Source organism: Platalea leucorodia, assembly GCF_965183815.1.
Source record: "Platalea leucorodia genome assembly, chromosome: Z".
Taxonomy (NCBI): Eukaryota; Metazoa; Chordata; class Aves; order Pelecaniformes; family Threskiornithidae; genus Platalea; species Platalea leucorodia.
In genome coordinates this window covers 86,681,477-86,701,808 of record NC_138858.1, presented here as the reverse complement: position 1 = coordinate 86,701,808, position 20,332 = coordinate 86,681,477, and the positions used below count along the sequence as shown (strand labels likewise).

At 38.7% G+C, this 20,332-nt stretch overlaps 1 protein-coding gene across 1 annotated transcript in view; it reads left to right on the top strand.

Moving 5' to 3' along the window:
• The window catches only part of MCTP1 (multiple C2 and transmembrane domain containing 1), a gene marked incomplete at its 3' end in the record, with an annotated part of 281,417 nt that overhangs the window by 113,529 nt on the left and 147,556 nt on the right, over positions 1–20,332 (top strand). The window contains exons 3-5 of the mRNA XM_082337413.1: positions 13,554–13,696; positions 18,286–18,365; positions 18,924–19,032. Coding sequence (XP_082193539.1) covers positions 13,554–13,696; positions 18,286–18,365; positions 18,924–19,032 — 332 coding nt within the window. The remainder of the gene's footprint in view (positions 1–13,553; positions 13,697–18,285; positions 18,366–18,923; positions 19,033–20,332) is intronic.

The following is a 20,332-nucleotide window of genomic DNA, read 5'->3' as shown; positions in this document are numbered from 1 at the left end:
CAAAGGAAATCAGATATCATTATTTTTTTGATGCAAATCAAAGGCTTTATATTTAGTTTAAATCAGAATGGGAAAGAATATTAGCTTATATGAAGGTATTTCAGAAGGGTTATATTAAGTTTTAGCTGAGTCAAAAATACACTTAATAATTTTTAAAACTCCTGGGGATGTGAATGTCTGGAAGAACTAATTTTTAAATGCTCTGTTTCCTTATTACAGAGATAGTGAGGATAAGATGCTGAAACAAGAAGTGGCAGCTTGGCATGCTTGTTACTCCGGAATTCATGTAAATATATGTAGATAAGTGTGCCAGCATTCATAGTGTGTAAAAACATTTACAGGATGTTTTATTTAAAACTGCTCATTAGGTAGACAGTGCTTTTTGTCTATATTTGAGTAAAGATGCCTAAGATTCAGGAAGAGGCTACTGGAGTTTTGTCTCTTTTTCTGCAGAGAGAGGTTAGCTTTGGTTAAAGAGAATTGCGACTCCGGATTTTATTCTGATCGTCAACAGGTACAAATCAGCATTGCCCAATGTAAAATGCAGACTGGGAAAACACTTTTCAGTTTCCTTTCTGCTCTGCCTTGGCCTTGCTGCCGCTGTTTTGCTCTCTGCAGCAGTGTGGTGGTTTCTCTTCTCCTTGCAGCCTGGCCTCCTGCCGCTTGGCAGCTCTGGAGGCCAGTGGCAATGTTTTCTCCTCACTGAAAGGTAGCCAGGTCTCACACAGGGTCCTGGTGGCAGTGACTCATACCTGATGGTGATGGGGAGTAGCATCCTTCTGCAATGTAGAAAAGCAGGGAGGAAAGAGCAGAGAGGAGTAGTGAGAAAGGGGGTTGTGCGCTCTACTCATGTGCTGCAAGCAGCTTTGTCCGTCTGAGCAAGTCCCTTTGCAGAAGGTGCCAAAGTCCACTGGAGGACGAGGTCAGTCAGTTGCTTTGGTTCCTTCTGCTCTCAGCTTGACACGATGCCTGCTCTCACTGCCAGGTCCCTCACTGCACCTGCACCTCTCCATCCAGCAAACAGCTTACATTAGGTCGATACACAGCATCTTTCTTCTAATGGCTTTCTGTTTCTGTCATAGCCAGGAATTCGTACACACTGTAGGACGTGGAGGGAGTGGTCAGGCACTGGAACAGACTGCCCAGGGAAGTGGTGCAATCATAGCCCCTGGAAGTGTTCAAAAAACGTGTGGATGTGGTGCTCAGGGACATGGTTTAGAGGTGGACCAGGCAGTTAGGTTAACAGGTTGGGCTCGATGATCTCAGAGGTCCTTTCCAACCTTAACAATTCTATGGTTCTATAAGTCCTCACCTATCGATGGTAGACTACTGTCCCCTTGAAAACTTCAGAGGGAACAGCTTCACCTCTTTGCATGGGAAGCTGAAAAAATGTCAGTCCATCAATTGCCCTCTAATGATCTCTTGTTCTCCCATGTATTTCGGTAAACATCAGACCTGCCATGTTTCTCTTAACGCACTGTGGCCCTTGATTTTTCTCCTCATTTCTCCATTCCAAGAGGAAGGAAACACCTGAGGAAACTGCACGGCAGCCTTGTGAGAGGGTGGCTAAGTGCTCTTTCCTAAGCCTTTAAGGGGGAGTCTGTTCCTATATGAAGATCGACTGTCTCAAGTAAATTGTGGAATTATTAAATAACTCGAGACCATGGCTTAGCAGCCATTCCTTGGCATTTTACAATGAAAATTTCTACAAGAATTCTAAAATAAAGTCAGGCCTGATACCTCTGGAGACAGCAACAGTTGCTGTGAATTTCCCCATGGCAAGGTCTGGCAGAAGCTGCCTTTGAGTGCTGGCTCTGTGCCACCCTCAGCAGAAACTGGCAAGTACAGGCATTTTTCAAACACTGCTGTCAGTAGGTTCGTACTCTTTACTGGCTTCCTCACAACCCTACTGTTTAGGCATCCAAATAAAATATGTTTGGAGCTGCAGAGTACTTTCAACCAGAATCTACGTCCTATTTAGTTTAGTGAAAAATGTAATAAAAAAACCCCAAAATAATAATTCCCCAAATGGAAATTTATTTATGAGAATTATGGAGCACGTAAAATATTTATTGATATGACTGAGTGGATATTGAAAAAATATAATTATGAAATGCAAAAATAACTTTCTATTTTTTTCAAACATTTTTTGATGAGTTGCTTTTAGGCACTCAAAACTGTCAGTTTGCAGTACAGTGGGAAAATTCATATGCAGCAAAGATGACAGTTGTATTGAGATGGACTGTGGGCTAAATAGGTTTATTGTAGGTTCAGAAATCACAAGCCCTATTAAACAGCAGGCTTCCTGAGCATTTTAGGTACACTCTGGATTTTATGATTACTTAATTTATTTCTGATCTGTTGAAGTTCATAGTAGAATCTCTCTCAGTTTGAGTGGACCAAAATTTCCTCTCCTGTAACAGTCACATGTGTAAAATAGTATGTACAATATATTGGAATCCCATAAATATGCAATAGAAAGAAAGCAGTAAAATATCCTTACCTTCTTGGGAGAAATGCTGTGAATAGGTTTCTCACGTTTTCTAGAAAAGGCCATTTGGGGGGTTCAGTTTTGCAATTAGAAACAAAAACTAGACAAGCTCTCCAGTAAGCACTCATAAATAGCTGTTCAGAGGTGATCTTTGGGGTGGTTTTTTATCTTTTGGTTACAGGTCAATTTAGAAGAATAGGAGGGAATTCTAATGAAACTTGAAGTACTCATACAAAGTGTAACATAAACTGTCAGTAAGAAATGATGCACCTCGGTGCAGTGGTACACCTTGAGATGACGAAACACTGGTGAAACACTGGCACAAGTTGCCCAGAGAGGTGGTGGATGCCCCATTCCTGGAAACATTCAAGGCCAGGGCTCTGAGCAGCCTGACCTAGTTGAAGGTGTCCCTGTTCATTGCAGGGGTTTGATGACTAGATGACCTTTAAAGGTCCCTTCCCACGCTAACCATTCTATGATTCTATGATATAACTTCAAGTGTAGTATAACTTGAAATTTAGAGGAGTCCAGCTCTCCAGAAATGTTTTCTCCAGGATATGAAGTCAGGGACTTTTTTTCCCCCTGTTTTAAGGCATCCTTGGTCTTGTGTGCCTAGTGAGTTGATCTCATGATGCAGTATTGCATGCATGATGTTGCAGTTTGTGTGTAAAACTTTTCTGACAATGTATCATTAGATGACACTGCTGCAATCACATTGTTGCCACTCTTGTTAATTACACATAGAGAATGCTTTTGGATTAGCACATCAGTACGGAGAAATTATTAAAATCAGTTTTTAGAAGAGAGTCATTCTCATCTTAGTTGATTACTTAGAAAATACTGTTGTAATTAAAAGCAAAAATGGGAATTTTCAGATTTATGTATTGCAGAAGGGTGAATGAGACAAAAATCCTTCTGTCCTGTAACCTAACCCTGTTTTCCTTCTGTACCTTTTCCTACCTATGCTCCTGTTTTAACACTGTAATACTATCTAAAGCAGTATTTTTGAACTATAGTATGTGTAATTTCACTGGCAATCCAGTGAGCCATACAAAGTAAAGATCTTGTATTATCTGAGTCTGTCACCTAGTTACACTTTTTATTACCTACACTTTTATGAATAGCATTTCTAATCGCAAAATTTCCTTCCCTTTTCTATGTTCAAGAAGACATTTTTAAAATAAAAGAATGTGGTCCATTAATCCCAGTTTCTGCAGTCTTTTTGGACTGGTTTCTCCATTGATATCCTTGCAAAATATTTAGGAAATAAAACAAGGCAAAATGACAAGCAGGGTAGTTATTTTTCATTGTTATGAAAATAAGTTTGGGAATATTAACTCATCTTCATATCAAGAGTAAGAAATTAGCTGATTTTCAGTCAGAATACTGTATCATGACTCCTGATGATGTTTGCCTTCTGTATTGATTTCTAGCTGACTTGCTACAGTCATGTTCTTGGTAGCTCTCACTATAGTAAGAGATGAGAGTTTTGCCAATAGGAGAGGTTAACGGTTCTAATGTAAACGTTCCTTTTCTGATTGCTGTCTATCATTGGTACAGTTATTTTCTTATCATACAGAGTTTGGCGAACAAATGTTGCCATGTAAGTTAAGCTATAATGCAAAAGACAGCAATAATGGGAAATGAACCTTCTGGCTAAGAGCAGTAAAAATCTGTTGTTAAGACCTGGCAGAAAAACGAGTTGAGTGGAAACCTTGCATTCCTGAGGCTGTTTCTCTCTCTGCTGTGTTGTCTTCTGTGAGATCTTGTGACTGTAAAAATTCAGAGCCTGTTATTCTCTGTCTAAAAACTATTTCATCATTGTCTGTGCTCAGAATTTGACTTCAACCCAGGAAAACCAAAGCGCTGTGTTTCTCTATAATACAGTCCTAACTGGACTGCACAGAAGCTCAGATTTATGAAAAGAACTTGCTGTATTTTTTTCTGAAATCATATAAAGCTCCTGGTAGGCTTATATTTTTATTTATTTGTTGTGGTGTCCCAAACAGGGAAGTGAATCATGGGCACAATCCATCCCTGCGTGATCTTGATTTAAACATGTATACACACGCAAAAGACAGATACAGACATATGAGGAAGTGCAAGGAATTTCATTTCATCTGCAGAAGAGCCCCACTTTTCATAGCAGTAGGATGATGTGGAGGCTTTGGTGTGAGCTACATGGCATGAGACTGAGAAGGAAGGAAGAGCTGGGCTTAAGTGAGGGCAATCTATTACAGACGAGCACAAATTCCTGTTGGGAGGCCAAAAAGTTTCTTGCTAGTCCAGTAGGAGCAGCAGGAGATACTTACATGATACAAGATAGGGTTTCCTATTGTGTTACTATTATTCTAGTCCCTTAGGGCTTATTGAAGTGCGAGTCACACTAATTGCCTGCTGATTGACCAGTACACTTCGTCCAAAGCACGCACAACATGGCTTTGTACTTGTTCAAGTTATTCCTTGTAAAATTGTCATAGTCTAGAGGCATAATTTGGAACTTTTTTCTCCCAAACTATAAAACTGTAGTTGTGATTCCATTTTTATTAGTTCTGAAGAGGATAAAAATAATCAAAAATTGTTTGCAGGTTCTAGTAATAGCACTAGGGATCGGGTATTTTTGGCTATAGCTTTTTTTTTATAGTCTTTGGGGTTTTTTACCATCACTTAGAAATGGCTATTTCTGGTTTAAGATCAGTACTGAGAATAAAGCGTGTTTCTTCTTTTTCTCTTCCATGATAAATGCACCAGGGAATTCCATATTCAGCAAATACATTTATTTAATAGCAAATCTCAAATTATTTCCCTTTCTTTCAGTTTCATGGCTGTGATTCTTATTCTTTAAGTGTTACAGGAACGTGTTTATCATTCACTTTAATTTCACATGACAATGTATTGTGTAGTTAAATGGATTTTTCCTTTGCTAGACGTGTGGAGCATAGTGCTAACATTGCAGATTACAAAACATGCTTATTTACCACTGGTATTTGTAGAGGCTAAGCTTTCATTCCTTTTTAATAGCTTTTGTTCTCAAAGAAGATAGGAATATTCATAAGAGGGGAAAAAGCACATATGTTCCTAGATGCATCTCTGGATTGTTGTACGAATGTAGGTGATCACTGAATAAGTCTTCCCAAGTTGTAAACATCTCACTGAAACTTTGAATCATGTTATTCCTCTAGCTACGAAGTAATGGAGATAAAGCAAGACGACTTTGACAGTGCTAAAACAAGGTAGAAAAAGAAAGTTTAGTAGGCTGTCAAGTCACCTATAGTGCCCCTGCACTGCTATGGCCAATGCAGATACCTGCGTCAAATGTTGAGTGGTGTTCCTGAGTAGACTATTGCAGTGGCAATTTATGCCAAGACTAAAAAGAGAGATTCCTCCAGTCAGGTGACCTATTGGCCAGGAATGGTGAAGTAGCACTTCAGCGGTCTCCACTGCTCCAGTAGTCCAAATCCCTGTGAAGCTCTTTATTGGCAATGCAGGTAAATTGACAGAGCGTTGGTAGCAACAGCTTGGCTTGGGGCTTCCAGACCATCGTCCTCTGATGATTCAGATGGAGGAGTCTGGTCTGTTAGTTCAAAGTTGTTAGAAGGCATCAAATACCTCTGTGTCTGATCATTAAAAGAGAATAGGAAGTCCTGCTTTGTTAGCATAATTCTACTATGTGCCTTTTTTTTTTTTTCAGATTACTATATCCAAATAAGGAAATACCAACATATTAAGGTTTTCTAGCTAGTAAATTAAAATATTGCTTTAAGGCAAGATTCACATAGTATGTTTCTGTGAATGTTTCTTCATAGTGTACGTTTTCCTTCATGTGACTTTAACTAGGATTGCATATGCAATGAGTATCAGTTTCAACCAAGGTATTAAATATGCATTGTACCTTTTTTGGTTGTGCCAAGCATATGCAGCTGCGGGCTGCTGAGGCTTCTATTTTTGCTTTACCTAGCATTTTTTTTTTTACATTTTAAGATTCAGCTTTTATTTCAGTTTTCATTTAATGTGTAGTAAATCATTATCCGTGGGGAATGGAGAAAAACTTGCACATCTTACTGGAGAGAAAGATCATTGACTGTGGTGTTACACTGACAAGGGCAACTCACATGTTTGTCAATTGCAAGTATATATCAAAAAGATTATTTCTATAAAACTGGAAGGTATAATGTGTAAGACCAACAGTGAGCTGTGCTTGTTAAGCAAACCAAATCAGAGCCCTCTGTCTTTGTCCCAGAAGAGGTGAAACCTCTGACTGATTTTGCAAAAGCTGGCTGTCTTGAAAAACACTTGATCATGCTTTAAACAATTTCAGGAAGATGATAATTTCAGTTCTGAGGTTGTAGGGGCAGAGCAAACGGTGTTTCTTTTGATTAAGGGATGTCCTTCTGTTTATATTAAAGTATATTAACTAGAATAATAATTTGAGCTGCAAGGAAAACATTTCCGGAGCATGCTTAAATCCTGTTTAAATTAATCTGACTTCAGCCATGCTTAAAATGAAATATGTTTTCTTGAAATTAGGTTGACCATTGCACATTTGCTTTTTTGTCTATTCTGTCCTGTGCCAGTATGTTTTTTCATTCTCTCTATTTCACAAGCATAATTAGTATTTGCTTAAATGAGTATTTATTAAACTAAGTGAAGATACTTATCATGGGTTACATAGAAATACGGTATAAAACAGCCTTTTTTGTGGCAGGAATAAGTCTTCAAAAGAAAGATAAAAAGCTGTGATTGTTATAACCAATATTTTTTTAATGGGCACTGAATAATTAAAATTTTTATTCCCTGTTGACTTTTCAATACAAGAACTCTGCATCTTGCAGCATCCATGTGCTCACTGTGAATTTGTAATTGGTGATATTAGTTTTCCAGAAGTGCTTTGTATCATTTAAACTAATTAGTGTCCTTTTTAGGTGAATTGGGTGGATAATTCTTTGCTAGGTGGATAGAAGGACAGAAAGTAGGATTATTTATGGGAAAGCTGTAGTTTTTAGTGTTGTAGCTGTAAGTGTTTAGTTGTGGTGTTTAGGGGGTTGCTGAAGACCAACGAGAAGATAGGCTTGGCAGCTCTGGTACAACACAAATAATAACAATTACTATTTCTATTTGTTAAATTAATATAAAATAATCTGTAGTAAGTAGTTTCCCTGCTTGTCAGAATAAAAGACTGGACAGAGCAGACATATTCTATGGGGTTTTTTATGAGACACTTCATATTGCAGTTTGGAAATACAAAATATGTAAAATGCTTTGAACTGATACGTGTTTTGCTTGACATACTCAGCTGACACATACTTGAGAACTCTCCCTCTGCTTTTTCTTCTACCTTGGTTGCAACAAAGAAAATAACTGGAGACTGAGAAACTTTATTATGAGGGGAAAGGGTGTGGAGGGAGTCAGAGAGAAGGGGAAAGAGCTGGATGTCAGTGAAAGAGCTCTTCATGCAATGAATGCAGAACAAATGTTTGTATTAATAATTAAGCTTCTCAGGAATTATGACATCAAAGTTACTGGGCATCTCTCCACATCTCTAGTGGCTTGGTTTCTTTTCAAATAATTGTAGATCAAATGAAGCAATTCCAAGACTGAAAGTAAAATGGAAGAATAATAGAAAGCCATGGCAGGGGTTTAGTTACAGTTCTATGTGTAAATGAATTACAAACATGTTTTTAACTTACTTTTGCTTTTAGAAATGTGTACATTGCCCAATTACTTGCAGTGATGGAAAACTCTATTCCCCTGTGTTTATTGGGTGTTTACTGCTTTTTACATTGTGCTTATTCCTGCAGTATTCCTTCTGTGTCCTGTACAGCAGCAAATCCTATTTAATTACTGTGATTTCCAGTTAATGTTATTTGAAGCTTCTATTTTTTCAAACCACTAGGCTGAAATTGGTCTAAGTGTGTTATTTATCGTGTATGTGTGGTGAATCCAAAGGAGATTCAGGATTTACATCAGGAACTGGACAGGGATGCAACCTTTGTAACATTACTGCTTAGCCTTAGTATCTCTGTAGGTAAAAGAAAAAAGATCTTGTGTTGGAGTGGTCTGCTTTGCAGCAGTGCTGACTGCCTTAGGGATGACAATGAATTGGTTTGTTTGCTTTTTTTCCTATGATTAAAGCCATAGAGAGAGGAGAAGAAGATAGTTTCTCTGATTTGCTCTGTCTTCCTTTCAGAAATCTTTTTCTCAACAGGCTGTTGAGAAGGCAGGTGTTTCCCAGGGGAAAGTTAGTTTTTTAACTTTTTAAAAAATTGAAACTGGAATTTGAATTGCACGGTGATGAGCATCTGAACTATGCAAAAACTTTTATGGCACAGTCATGCTTGTTTTTGAGAATGGGCTTGGATATGGCTTTCTGTTCTGTTGCAAAAGTTAAACTGTGAATGAATAGCAGTGGTGGAAAAATGAATGCATTTAACCGTGCGGTAGTTAAACAGTTTTAATTAAATCAGTTAATTAGCTTGTGTAGTAAATGTACTTGCTAACTCACCATTTTTCTGAAATGTAATTTCTTTCTTCTTGTTATATGAAGTATAAAAACACCTCTACCTGAAGCGACAGCTAAAAGTGCTGTTTTTCAGTATCGTTCATCTGTATTATATCTTTTTTGCAACCTGTATACTCTTTTTTTAGTGTAAGATTTTAAAATTTGCTTTTAGGATTTCAGTGTCTTGTTACCGTACACTATAGGTAGATCATCAGCTGAGGTTTTTTGAGCATGCTGGTAGTTTGATTTAATTCACACTGAGTCAAGTGCAAAAATATTGTAGAGGAATATGGAGACTTTTGCCTCATCCTTTCTGTCTCATTAGCAGTAGTTATGGGGGAGCAGTCTCAAGCTCATTACTTGGTCTCATGGTTACATTCACGTCTGTGTTCACTGTTGAATTTTGTTTGGTTAGCAGTTTATCACATTATATTAAATAGGATTTCATTAAGGCAAAAAGTCTGTTCAGCAGGTGGCCTAATAATGTTGAAAAGCCTGTTATGATGCCTTGGGAGCCAATTAAGTCAACATATACAATTCATTGAGAACGAATGTTCTTTCTATCCAATACAACTTTGATTATTGTTCTGTCCAAATTTCCCTTTGCTGTATTTCCACTCTATTACACTGCTCTGGTTCCTTCTGAAAACCAGTTTAGCATTCCTTTGAACAACTTGAATATTTCTCCAGTGAAATATTTTTTAATCTTCTCTTATATCTGCTTAGGAGATCTAATCTGTGTCCTAAACTTGCAAAGCAAAATCCATGTTAGGAGATGTCTGCACAGAAAGAGAGAAGTGTTAGACCCTGGTGTTAGGGCTGGAGTGGGACCTGCAGGACTAGAGGGGTGCTTGCTTCACGGAGTCAGGTAACAGCGGCTGCGAGGATGTACAGTTTCTCTCCTGGACTTTGGCAGCATCTTGCGCTGTCTGTTAGGTCAATGTTTCCTATGAAAAGAGAGGCTGCCACCCTGTGCAAGGAGTCCTTATTGCCTTTACACAGGCAATGGTGGTGCTTCAGCAAGAAAGCAGTGTCTCACGATTTGCTTTTTTTGAGAGAAGGTTTTAAGCTTGGGAGTGAAGGCTCATGATGATGTTCTTAACTGCTACAGATAAGACAAATGTTTCTGCAGTTAGACCTTCCTGTGTCAGGTTTATTTGAATGGTTTGGTAAGCACGAAACCGATTAGAAGTCTGACACTTGAATAACAGGAGTCCATGACAGTATCAGGTTCTTGCAGGCTCAATCTGAGTGGTCTTTGATTTTTTCTGGTTTTGTGTAATGAACTTGTAATCACTGTTAACAATAAGGTCCCAGGTAAACTGAATGTATTTTTCTCTTTAAAAGAGCAAAAATATGTGAATTGAATTGGTGATGTTGATTAAGATTACACATTAGCATATTATTGCATAATATATTTAAATAGTATATTAACATATGCTTGATATGATATTAATAGTGTCATATTAATATGAATGCACAATTGCCATATTAAAATCATACAATATGTGTGAAAATTGCTGTTATTATAATATATATTAAAACTGGGACCCTGTGACATAGAACAGTGCTGGAGGCGGCTTGATGCAGTTCAGCAGAACTGAGAGAGGACCAAGTTTTGGTCTCTGTTCTGCTCCTCCTTTTGCCCTCCCATTAGGTGAAGGTGTTACTGAATGATTGCGTGGCTAATCAGACCATTTTTTTTTAATCTTGTCTTTCTTTATACATACACTTTTAAAAATTTGATGGTCTCTCTTCAAGGAACAGAAAAGCTCTGTGAAGGGCATGGAGCTTTTAGCTAAGTAGACCTAATGAGTTCTCAGCTTTAAACTAGAAATGTGTTGAAGCAAACTTCCTAGTGATTCTCAGCATCCATAGCACAGAGATACAAACCCTGAGGTTTTGCAATGTATTGTAAGTGCAACTAACATTTGACCCACCCTGCTACTAAATTTATACATAAAAATGAATTAATATTAAGTTATTTGACATCTAGATCCTAAACTGTTCATTGGGTATGTATCTCACAAGAGTGTTACACATCAATTTCAAATTTCAAAAGAGTTTTTGAGATCTGTGAAGTCTGAACAAAAAAAGATAGTGCTTAAAGGCCAGCTCTCTGTGCTTCACGGCAACCATGAGGAAAATCGGTGGGAGAATTATGGCTTGTGGGGGAGTTATGCCTCGTGTTACTGTTGTTGATTTGTTGGTGTCCATGTTCGAAGTATTCTTCAGATTTCACAGAATCAATTCAAATGTGTCATCTCTGCCTTAAAAAGCATCACCACTACTTGAATAACAAAGGAATAAGTTAATTGTGCTAGACTAAACATTTTTACGCCACTGAAATTCTGCCCAGTAATTTCAGAAAGGAATGACCGCAACCCTGTCACATGTGAGATCACAGTTTTCCACCGCTATAGTTTTTTAAAAGGGATATACAATTTTAGGTAAAGACTACTGACATCTTGTGGCTGCATGAAATAGTGCAAAGAGCTCTGGTTTACCAGACTTTGTATTTAGAAGAGCATATTGCAATTTTAACAAAACCTGATGACTACATTTCCCAGTGGTTGTAAACACAAACCTCTAGAATATGCTGGTCTTGTGAAAAGGATTAAAAGTAAAAAAAAAAAAAAAAAAAGTATGCCTTATGATTTTCTGTTGCTCATGAAGATGCAGTTACTATTTGTGCTAGAATTATTATTTATTTTAAGATAGTCTTGGATCAGTTAGACTCAAATATTATTAAGGCTCAGAAATAGCTGAGAGAGAAGTAGAAATATGAATCCCATCCAATATTTTTCATTAAAATTAAGTTCACTTACATAACAGTGAAATCTTACCAACTGGCATTTGAGGGAAGGTATTACTTTGAATACTCTATCCAGCTTTTTTCTTTTTTTAAAGACTTAAGTGTATTTTTTGTAATCAAAAGATGCAGGAAAAGACAAGTAGTCTTTTTTCAGTCCACCATGGAGACGGTGGTTTCATGAAGACCGTCGCAAGCACGACTTCTGTGTCTTGTAGCTGTGCCCCAGAGCCCATCCAGTTGCAAAATGGTCTGCCTTTCTCAGCTGGACCAGTTCCCAAATCCATTTGCTGCCAGTTCCTGAAATGTTGGTGCTGGCGCAGGGGAGCGGGCAGCGACGAGCACTGCAGTTGCTTGTTCCAGCAACAGTGATGGCTCGCTCCGGCTTCAACGCTCGTCGAGGGGCAGCCTCGTGCTGCTCAGCCGCTGGTCTCTGTGGCGAGACTGCTGGACACAAGTGGAAGAGGCATTTGGCCACTTCTGTCCCTCTCCTCATCGCAGGTTCACTCTCTTCCCCACATGTCAGCTCAAGTCAATGCACCAGGAGTTCAGGTCAGATTGCAGGAAGTGGCACCGGAGAGGGGTAACGGTGACGTAGCAAATCACAGCGTGAAACCTTGTGGCTGGGGAAAGTGATTTTATTTTAAACCAAAACTGATTTGGGTCATTTTTTTTCGCACTCTCACACCCGCATGCTCACATTCACCAGCACAGATGTGTTGTCTGGGTCTTGCACGCTGGGGAGAAGAAGGACGCCAGCTGACAGGTCCTTCTCATGTCTCTGGGCTCCTGCTAGTGGGATGACCATGTCTGTGCTGGTTTTGGATGTGCCGTTTTGTACCTTCTGCTAGCTGGCAGTGATTTATCTCAGTCTTGTCATGCCTCTGTGCACCATCAGGGTTTTGCTTGCTGTCCTTTGTCTCCCCACATGTGTGTCTTGAGAAGAGGACACAGATGTGCTCCTGGATGGCTGCTAATCTCTGTGCCCCCAGCACGTGCCACCCTAAGAGTCCTCCTTCCACCAGTTGTTCCTTCTGACACTTCCACACCCATGTCCCATCTGTTCTCTATTCATGCCACGTTTAACATTTCTCTTTCAATTCCCTTCAGAGTTGTCTTTCTGGTCATAGATAATTGTTATTCATTTGTATCAGAGGGCTTAGACCTGTGCTCTCCTGTGGGTAGGTGATTGCTGCAGGAAGTATGTGAACTTTGTGGACTGACTTTAGAGTTGATTTGCTCATCGTGAGTGTTGTAAGAAGCGTGTCTTCGTGGAAGAAGTAAGCCTGGACACAGTGAAGTCAATGAAGGCTTACACTACTGGTGTCAGTGGAGCCTGTGCCTTTTCAAAGGCATAAGATAATTAGATTAATATTTTACAGAAATAATTTTAACTTTCTAATCTAATTTTAGTGATTGCATTAAGATAAAACACTAGTCCTAATAAGGACATAATTCTCTTAACTAAAAACTACACTGTAATAGGCAGTAGTTTATGTATGACTTTGAGAATGGATTGCAAACAACAGAAAGTGATGTGAACACCCATTTGATGTTAACACAGGGAATTAAAAGAGTAATGACACTGTGGAAAATAATAAATTGTGACAATAAAAAATTCTTTCCTCAGCTGCTGTTTTTAATTTGGCTATCAGTAGAAATTACATTTAGTTCTATTTAAGGTAATTTAGTCTCCATTCCCTTAATGTATTAAAAGGATGTAATTAACAGTATATATGTGTCTTTAACAGGAACCAGTGATCCGTATGTCAAGTTCAAACTTGGAGGAAAAGAAGTATTTAGAAGTAAAACAATACACAAGAACCTCAATCCTGTGTGGGAAGAAAAAGCTTGCATTCTTATAGATAACCCAAGAGAATCATTGTATATAAAGGTGAGACACTATCTGACTTAACGTCTGTCAAATTACAACAGAAGAGTTATTGAAAGAATTTATATTTTGTAATTTTTGTATACTGAAAAATTTATTGTGCAATAGTGCATTACTAAAGACTACTTAGAGGTGAAAATTAGTTAAATTACATCTGTATAATGATGAGGTCAAAATTTAAAAAAAAAAAAAGGTAAGTGCAGGCATTTTTATTTATTTCAGGCCATAATTGTTTTATACTTCTTTAGTGTGATCTTAGGAGGACAGAGAAAGTAAACTGTGTTTCATCATGATGGCATCCCTTTTATTTATGGAAATATCATTGCATAATTCTGATATGAAGCATAATCTATCCCATTAAAAATAGTTCTTTGCTGAGGTTAATTTGAGAATTTAGCAAGATGTGTGCCCAATTCTCCTAGGTTCTGGTTTTTTTTCTGTTTGTACCTGATCACAGTGAGTTTGCTTATATGTTTCATTATGCTTTATGCGCATTTTTTTTTACATTGTAACTCTACTTAGTATATCACAGGTGAGTTTAATTTTGTCATAACAGAGGGATCACTTATTCCAAAATAACAGATAGCTTGAGTTTAAATCAAAGATTGGCCAGCAATGCCCAGACTAATTAGCAGCAGTGCCCCTAGTACTTCTTAGGTATCCATACTGGAATGGAAACTAGAAAAGCTGTGATCATTGTTTTATAGGCATGGAACGGAAAGGCACTTTTCTGGCCCCAGTAGTTTATGGTGAGCTATATCCAAAAGTGACCCTTAATTGTGTAAAATAAAGTAGATAAAAATTAAGTTCTAAAAATGTTATCAGAAAAGATGTACTCTTAGGGTTTTAATTAGAACATACATAGATCAAAAATACTTTGAGAAAGATTGGAAACTTAAGTCTTACGTAAGTAATCCTTCTAATTGGTCTGAAATGATATAATGCTTCAGATCAGTATCAGTCTCAATCTCATCTACATGACAAAAGTTTTAACTGAAATATGGAGCTGTAGGAGTTATTTTAGTAGATGAATGCCACATAAACAGCTTTTGAGTATCGATCTGTGCTGTGTTTCATGTATTCTGCTCCGATAACATACATTGTCATTAGAAAAGTGTAAAATTAATTATAATTATCAATTGCCATTTTCCTGCCCTTATTAAGCATAGCGACTCATAAGGAATGAACACATGCCCAGCATTGTGAAAGAGAGAAGCAGATTCAAAGGACACTTACAACATAGCCAGGTGGGGGTTGGTCTCTTCTCTCAAGTAACAAGCGATAGGACTAGACGAAGCAGCCTCAAGTTGCACCAGGGGAGGTTTGGGTTGGATATTAGGAAATATTTCTTCACTGAAAGGGCAGTCAGGCATTGGAACAGGCTGCCCAGGGAAGTGGTTGAGTCCCCAGCCCTGGAGGTATTTAAAAGACGGGTGGATGTGGTGCTTAGGGACATGGTTTAGTGGTGGACTTGGCAGTGCTAGGTTAACAGTTGGACTTGATGATCTTAAAGGTCTTTTTCAATCTAAATGATTCTATGATTCTACCTGTTTTGATTTATTTATGCCAAATACCAATCCTGCAGTAGGGCAACAAGGGAATAGGTGTGTGTATTTTTTTTTCCTAGGAAGAGTGTGTCAAGTGGTATAATGTCTATCCATATTTGTACTCTGAACACACAGCGTAAAATATTTCAGTTTTTGTAGCTTGTTCACACACTCTGAGACGTAACTAAATTGTAGTATCATAGAATCATGGAATCGTAGAATACTTTGGGTTGGAAGGGACCTTTAAAGGTCATCTAGTCCAACTCCCCTGCAGTGAGCAGGGACATCTTCAACTAGATCAGGTCGCTCAGAGCCCCGTTCAGCCTGACCTTGAATGTGTCCAGGGATGGGGCATCTACCACCTCTCTGGGCAACCTGTGCCAGTGTTTCACCACCCTCATTGTAAAAGTTTTCTTCCTTGTATCTAGTCTAAATCTACCCTGTCCTGGTCAGATTTCGGGCTTGGGGAAAGTTTGTAATGATCCCAAGAGTGAGATTAGGACACAAATGAGGTCAAATGCCGCCACCTTTGGTCACTTTATTGAACGTGTATAAGTGGAAAAAGAGCAAGAGGAAAGGCAGGAAATATTAGGAGGAAACTAAGCAAGCGTTCGCAGAGATAAGCAGAGAACAGTCACCACCATGGATCCAGCGGTATCCCATCAGTCCGTGGTCACGTCTTCGGTGGTGGGTCACACACACACACTGCGGTTTGGCTTCACGCTCCTTTTATAGAGGGTCGGAATGGGGTGGGAGTGGAGTTCTGGTACCGGGAGTCAGTACCTGGGCTCTGGCACGTTTGGCACGTACTCACCGTCCGGCACACACGTGCACATTTCATGCGCTGTCCACGCGCCTTGGGTCTCGTCTTTCACGTGACCCCCCCGCCACGTGACAAGTTGCCAGCCAGGTCCGGGTGTCTCTGTGACTTCTCTGTCGGTGTCCGACGGGTATCAGAACCTCCTGCTACCACCGCAGGCTCACACAAGCTTTGCCAAGCAAGCTTTGAGACACTTATCTAACACTCCAGTCTCTCACATACCCTCTTTTAGTTTAAAACCACTACCCCTTGTCCTATCGCTACAGGCCCTGCTAAAAAGTCTGTCCCCATCTTTCTTATAAGCCCTCTTTAAGTATTGAAAGGCCACAGTAAGGCCTCCCTGGAGCCTTCTCTTCTCCAAGCTGAACAACCCCAGCTCTCAGCCTTTCCTCACAGCAGAGGTGCTCCATCCCTCTGATCATTTTTGCAGCCTCCTCTGGCCCCGCTCCAACAGGTCCATGTCCTTCCTGTGCTGAGGACCCCCGAGCTGGACTCAGGGCTCCAGGTGGGGTCTCCCCAGAGCGGAGCAGAGGGGCAGAATCCCCTCCCTCGCCCTGCTGGCCACGCTGCTTTGGATGCAGCCCAGGATACGGTTGGCTTTCTGGGCTGTGAGCGCACATTGCCTGCTCATGTCCAGCTTTTCATCTATCAGTACCCCCAAGTCCTTCTCGGCAGGGCTGCTCTCAATCCCTTCATCCCCCAGCCTGTATTGATACCAGGGGTTGCCCCAACCCAGGTGCAGGACCTTGCACTTGGCCTTGTTGAATCTCATGAGGTTCACACAGGCCCATTTCTCCAGCTTGTGCAGGTCCCTCTGGATGGCGTCCTGTCCCTCAGGCATGTCAGCTGCACCACTCCATCAGCTGAAAATATTTATGTGATGTTTTCATCTTGATAATTTGTAGGGGGACAAAACAATTCTATTTTGCCACAGGAACTGAGATTTCATCATTTGTTTTCTTTCTCCATTAGAATGAATATTAGACAGAAAAATATGAAGGTACCCACTCAGGTAGATCAATGCATATGAGAGAGTTGTGCTCAAATACTTGCATTTAACCCTTTGAGTCCTGCAGCAATGCAGTAGCCACTGGGCTATGGGATTTCTGTTACTACTGTCTTAACCCAGTCCATATTAAAGTCTTTTTACAAGATGAACAGCTTTAACTACTTCCTGGAGAAGAGCTTCTGTAACAACAGTAGTTGAAGTATTTATGTTAAAATTTAAGACCTTGAACCTAGGCCTGTCACATCTCAGTTAAATGTTCTCATTACTAGCTGTTCACAAGTTTCACTCTTACTTTGAGCTGGAGGTATATTCTGGCCCTCCGAAATTCTCATGACAATATTTGTCAAGAAAATTCAACTTACCTAGAAAGTTTGATTTTGATAATTGACATTTTCCCATTTTTTGTTTTTGTCATTTTGTATCACAACTTTTCTTTGTTGCTATCCACCTTTTTTGTTTATTTCCCTCCAAAAGCTGTCCCCAGTTTATTTGTTATTCTTCTTTCTGACTTGGGAAGGCATAATCCATCTCAAATCATTGATGCTATTCCGTGTATGGGCCACAGATTCCTGTCTGGATGTCAGTAAATTTGTCCAGATGCTTTCTCTTTTAGGTAGCAAGTTAGCAGGCAGGGTCCTCATAGTAGAGTAGTAACTGTCACTGTTTCCTCACACATATCCATTAAGTTTTCGTCTTAGATTACAGTATTTGTAAACCTAGAAACTTACACAGCCTTCAAAACATACGTTTTCATTCCTACTACTGATGCAAGTGCTGTAATAACCCATTTTTCACAATCATATGCCACCCTCCTGCCTGTATTTTGAAAAAATTGATAAAGATTTCAATTAATGTATAGCAAATCAATGATTCTGCTTAACTTCAGTTATTCTTTTGGTCTTCCTTCTTTTGGTGCCTGTGTTTTTTAAAGTGCTTCTTTTGTTTTTATAAAGTTGAGGTCATTCTCATATGCGGTCTAGTGGTACTATACCGCCATGCCCATGCATGATGCATTCTGACTTTTACATAAGCAGTTTCAAACTTGATTTTGTGGCCAGAAAGTTGCAGGTTACTTTCCGATAGTCCTGATTTGACATGGGAGAAACATGTGGGTTAACTCTGGAAAAGGAGTTTCAAGAACCATTCATAAAGCAAGAAAATATTAAAAAAAATATTTCCAATACTGAAAAATGCATTTATCTCCTGTGCATCTTAGGTCTTCGACTATGACTTTGGACTTCAAGATGACTTTATTGGTTCGGCATTTTTGGATCTCACTTCACTGGAATTAAACAAGTATGGTACAAACAAGCCTATGGAGTCATTCTTTATGGTTGTCTGCTAATATCATGTTTGTGGAATTGCAAATAGAACATTATGCTGGAAAATAATTATATTACACCATGTAAAATTAGCCAAGGAAAAATACTTATGTTTAGGGAATTACTGTAATATGGATGTTAATAACATATTAACTGATCATGCACAACATTTTTTACAGTGTCTATGGAGAGGTTAGTTTTATAACCACTTTAATCTTGTTTTTATATTATCTTCATTCACAGCATTACCACCTACTGTTTAACTTTTTTTTTTCTGTTTTTTAATCCATTAATGTTAGAGTTCAGATTTTATTACTTAAGTACATATAAGTACTTAAGACGGAGTAACAGCATTTAGTATTTCTTTATGAGTGTTTAGACTGCAATACTTAAAAGTAGAAATAGGGTAAATTTGTGACACCATTTTCAAGTAGTTTCATATAAGTACAGGTGCCTTTAATTCTCATGATTCAGAAATTTCATTATCTGAGAGCCTGAAATCAAAATAAATGCATATATTTTTGTCTCCTAGGCAAACAGATGTTACCTTGAGTCTGAAGGACCCTCATTACCCTGACCATGATCTGGGAAGTATATTGTTATCAGTTCTGTTGGCTCCTAGAGAAGAACAGAGAGAAGTGGTAATTTTAAATATTTTAATATGTGTCATTACTCTTGCGATTGTTCTGTGGTTGGATGACTTAAAGCACAAGAGTAAACCACATGTTCTGAGATTAATTTGGTTTTTCCAGTTCTTAAAATTACGCTGGACAGTGTTTCTGGTATAGTACAGCATACTTTATCTGAATTGGATGCTCCGTGAGATAGTACTGAGGGATCCAGATGGAACATAAATGTTCAGCAGTTTCAGATAAAGTCAATTGCAGGTGCATGGTGCTAATTAATACAGAAAAATAGTGGTACACCACTGATGAAGAATTTTGGACCTCATGCTGCCATCTGTAGATAAGAACATTCGAATCCTATTTCACACTGAAAATAAAGAAATTTGAAGAAACGTAGTATTTCTCCTTTTTGGCATATAGAGTTGAAGTATTAGTTGATATTTTTCAATTTCATGACTAGATTTCACTTACAAAATTGTGAGGTTTTCTAGGTTTATTGTGATTACTTCATCAGTCTTAGTTTTCTGAGCTGCTTAGTTGTAAGTGAAAATAGTTGGACGCCTTTTATGAGCTGTTTGTCAGTTGACTTTTGACTTGAGCAGTAGTACTACAACTATGGTAGAAATAAGAGAGATGACATCTTGCTCAGAGGCTGTAAAATAGTATGGATTCCTTTGGCTTCAGGTAGGCCAAGGCAAAAGTATTAATCTGGTGAAATTGTCCATGGATATGGTCGACTATATGTTTTTTGTAAGAGCATATATGTTTCTATATGCTGCAGTGTGACTCATCATACTGTTGCGTACCTGAGGAATATTGGCGGGTTGTAATATTGTTCTTTTTCCACTTTTCTCCTAGCTATTATTAAATAGCCTAGTAAGTCAGTTATTGGAAGTAGGTGTTTGGTATTTGGTATGACAGAGATGTAAAGTTTTGAAAATAGGTTTATTTTCTTCATGACATTCTGTTAGAACTTAACAAAAATAATGGAAAATGGTAGTAATCTGCAGGAAGTTTATTTAAACAGTGTATTTGTGTTTCTTTTAGCAATATGTTTGTCCAGACAACTCAGAATATTGTTGTGCAAATTTGCACCACGAAAGTGTTTATCACTTACATCGAAAAAATGTATTTCATTCTGGTTTTTTGTGTGTGTGTGTATTTGTAAGACCAGCATTTCTGAGTTAGCTGGTAATAGCCCTGTTTTTCCAAGTGGCTTTGGCATTGTCCTGCCATAATCCTAAATCATGCAGCACAAAAATAATATATTGTTATGTGGGAAACCATTATGTGGACAACATGTTAGTTTCCATTT